The 3,953-nt window shown below is 30.0% G+C and overlaps 1 protein-coding gene across 1 annotated transcript; it reads right to left on the bottom strand.

Moving 5' to 3' along the window:
- Positions 1-2,314: 2,314 nt before the first annotated feature.
- LOC102593019 (uncharacterized) lies at positions 2,315-3,260 on the bottom strand. The gene is made up of 3 exons (XM_006349271.2): positions 2,935-3,260; positions 2,508-2,842; positions 2,315-2,420 (listed from the first exon to the last, which is right to left on the bottom strand). The coding sequence occupies exons 1-3, from the start codon at positions 3,165-3,167 to the stop codon at positions 2,323-2,325; spliced, it is 666 nt and encodes a 221-aa protein (XP_006349333.1). The 5' UTR covers positions 3,168-3,260; the 3' UTR covers positions 2,315-2,322.
- Positions 3,261-3,953: the final 693 nt, after the last annotated feature.

Genomic DNA, 3,953 nt, shown 5'->3' with positions numbered 1-3,953 from the left:
AAATATTTTTTTTTTCAAATTTCTCATGCTCAATTAGTTAATTTTTCTTTTAAAAGATAAATCATAATACGAAAAGAATAACCTCTTTAATTGAGTTGGGTATAATAAATTTTGATAAGTGAAATACAAATTAACTTCTCCTAGCCCCATCCCTACACAACCACCATCCCCTATGGTTCTAACCTCAACCCCCATTATGTTTGCTTTAATTATGTAGAAATAATTTAAAAATGCTTTTTTATCTACTTTTCAAACAAATAAATAGATAAATAATATTTTCAATTTCATATTTTAGATCATAAAATTAAATAACATTTTTATATACTTAACATATCTTTTTCTTTTTTTTTTTTGGTTTTTCGCCCGATGTCCGGAGCCCACATTGGAGCTCCGACTAAATTCGGATCGCGCACTGCAAGGCCCATTCGGGGTGGCGCTCCCAACAAGATTTTCTCCATCCCAAGACTCAAACTCGAAATCTCTGATTAAGAATGAAGCACTTCCACCAGTGCACCTGGGTTTGGTTTAACAATTCCGCTATTTTTGAATCCATAAGATTCGAAATTAGAATTTGTTTTTCTGTTTTCACCATTAGTGGTGGTGACATAATAATTGTAGTACAAGTGAGCTGTCAAAAATTTATTGATGAATCACGTGCTTGATGGGTCCCATTCTCCAAACGCAAGTTTCGTTATCGGAATTTGATATTTATATTAAAATCCGATTAGATTGAATTCGCACCGAAAAGTTTTTAATGGGGTAAAGCGCTCCCTAACGGCTAACAAAGGCGATTCCACATCCAAAAAGACTCAAACCCAAATTTCTAATTAAAAATGAAGGACTAGCTCTACCACCGTCCACAGTCCACAACCCACTATTGGTCCGTACTCTTTGTTTCACAATAGTTATAACAGATAAAGGAAAATGTGAAATGTGTTCATATTTGATACATATATTGAAGTCTGATTAATTTAAATATTTATCAAATAGAGCTTATTTTGGGATAGCATTTTCTATTTTAAGAAATAATTTTTTTAAATATTTAGGATTTAAAATTAAAATTTTAATTAAGGAAGAAACATTTTCATTCATCACACATATTATATATAATGCGCGTGAATATGTTTTCTTTCCGCAAAAAATTTAAAAAAATTATTGGTAACTTTGAATTTTTTATCCAATATTTAATATTTATATTAAAATCTAATTTAAATTTATATCGGATAAAATCCATTCGGGATAGATAGTGTTTCTTATCAATATCTTTTTTTCAAATCAAGACATAAAAACAAAATCTCTAATAAGAAATAACTTTATTCACTGCTTCGTTATTTTCAATAGATTATTTGATAGGAAAAATAAAAGATTTTTAATAGATTATTTGATAGGAAAAATATGTTTACTTATGTGCGTCATAAAAACATCGCAAAAATAAAATTGAAATGTCACAGCACCAATCACTTATTCACTCCTTACCAAAGTTTTAATCCTACTATTTTTTTTTCCTCCGTCAGTTGGAATATTTGTTTTGGACATAGATTGATTTAAATATGCAATGCATTAAATCAATTAAAAGAATAAACGCCTAGTACTAAGGAGTCGTTTAGTTAGGAACAAGTTATTTCAAATTTGACAACGAAAATAAGATACCAACATTTTATTTCTAAATTATTTTCTTATTCATAACTATTTATTTTTATTTCTCATGCCAAACGATCCGAGTTCTGTTTTTTCCATTCCAAAACTGAGCCTAAATTCTCTTCTTCTTTCCTAAGCTTTCTACTTCTAAAGCAAATCATTGTTCTATTTTTAGATACTTATATATTTTTTCCATTTAAATGCCAGCTCGATTGCAGCTAAGCTGATCCGTTCTTATAGATTATTTTTAGTATGTTTATATACTTAACTTTATTATGTATCCAAAATCTTTGTATTATGTTTAAAATTTTCTTACTCAATCAAGCACAACTATATTAATTGAAATCGAAGTATTACTAATTCTACGCGCTACATTTATAGGAAAATATTTACAATGCAATTAATAAAAAGATTTGACTTTTTTAGGGCACATAACATGCCTTGTATCATTTATTTTTTGACATGGGTAGCAACAATCATGCATTGACATAATCTCAATTTTACATTATATTTATAATAATATATGCTCTTCATCACACCTCTCTACACATACTAATACATAATAATAATAATAATAACAATATTACAAAAAGGAATTTTTATGGTATATTTGGGTTGGTAAAAAAAAGGGGCTAATAATGAAGGAGCAAAAATCACTCTTTTTTTTTCTTCCACATGGATCACTCAAAAAGAAATGTCTATCATATCCAAAGCTAAATTTTCCATCATAAGAGACTCAACTTCTCCAGCACAATTCATCTTTGTATTTGTTTTTCCATTTCCTGCATTAACAAATCCAGTAAACAAATGAGAAACGCGTATATATTTATTAGTTTGATGTAAATATCGTGCACTACGTACGTACGTACCATAAAAGGAATCTGACATTGTTTGGTTGAAAGTTGGAGTTGACATCTTTTTGAGTGGGCAAGAGGAAAGTGGAAGAACAGGTAAATTTTGGCAATTGCAAATTTCAATCATGTTGCCATCTGGGTCATGAAAGAAAAGTTGATCTACTGTAACTCCGCCTTCTTTAACAGTAGCAGTTACATATTCGACATTCATATCATTCAATCTCTGAATAATAAGATCCATATCTGTACATTGAAATGAAATGTGATTATCTTTTGGGTTTATTTTTCCAGTCTTTGATTGCACATCTTCTTTTCCTAATAAATGGATTCCAATTCCATGGTTGAATAACCTGAAAAACATAAACCCAAAATATCAGGTAAAAATAGATGTAAAATTAATAGTAACAAATTAGCGATAGAATGAATGTGTGTGTATATTTACCAAGCACCATCAAAGTCAAAGGATGATGGTCGTTTGATGAGTACAAAACCAAGGACTTGTTCATAAAATTGGGCAGATTTAGGAACAGATTTGCAGACATAGGAAACATGATTCAATGCCAACAAAGGCATCCTGTTTTCTTCATCATAAGAGGATGTTGTGGATGATGAATCTGATGACCAGTTAAAGTTTGTCTCCTCAACTGATTCTGCTTTCACAATTTCTCTTCCCATTATTCAATACACAGTAAATGTTATGATAATCTTGAAATTAGCTTAAGCTATATGGAAAAATAATAAGACTACTCTTTTATGTTTCTATTGCCAAAGCACAGATATTTATAACCAAAAAGAGTAGCTTAGGGGGTTGTTTAGATTTTTTTGAAACAAGGGCGGGGTGGGGTGGGGTGAGGGGGATAAGGAAGAATTGTTTGTACATATAAAAATCCTACATACATACACGTCAACAAGTATAATCTTATCCACCACCAATAAACGGGTAATACAGTAGTCCTCCCTCTATTCCTAATTACTTGATCACTTTTTTTTTTAGTTGTTCCTAATTATTTATCCATTTTGACAAATCAAGAAAGGACAAAAAATGATTTACCTATTATACTCTTAATTAATTATTTTGAAAAAAAGATATATCTTCTTGAAAATCTTAAGTTTTTAATTCATCAACTTCATAATTAATAGGGGTAAAATGATAAACTTACTATGTCAATCATTGCTTTCTTAATAGGTGTGTCAATTCAAAAGTGAACAAGCAATTAGAGACAGAGAGAGTAACTATTAATTTCTCAGTATCACTAACACTAATTATGGTGTAGTAGTAAGATTGTTTCACCTCGAATTTGACTCTTGGGTATGAAAAAAATCATGTTAAAAACACAACCCTCAAATAAATCCTGCAGTGTGCCGTCTAAATTTAATCAGAACTCCAAAATTGAGCTCTGAACACCAGGTAAAAATAAATAAATAAACTTCTCAGTCTCACCAACTAGTACTTCTCTAATT

Source organism: Solanum tuberosum, unplaced genomic scaffold (assembly GCF_000226075.1).
Source record: "Solanum tuberosum cultivar DM 1-3 516 R44 unplaced genomic scaffold, SolTub_3.0 scf00105, whole genome shotgun sequence".
NCBI lineage: Eukaryota > Viridiplantae > Streptophyta > Magnoliopsida > Solanales > Solanaceae > Solanum > Solanum tuberosum.
Note: the sequence above shows the minus strand (reverse complement) of the source record. Positions and strands in the feature narration are given on the sequence as shown.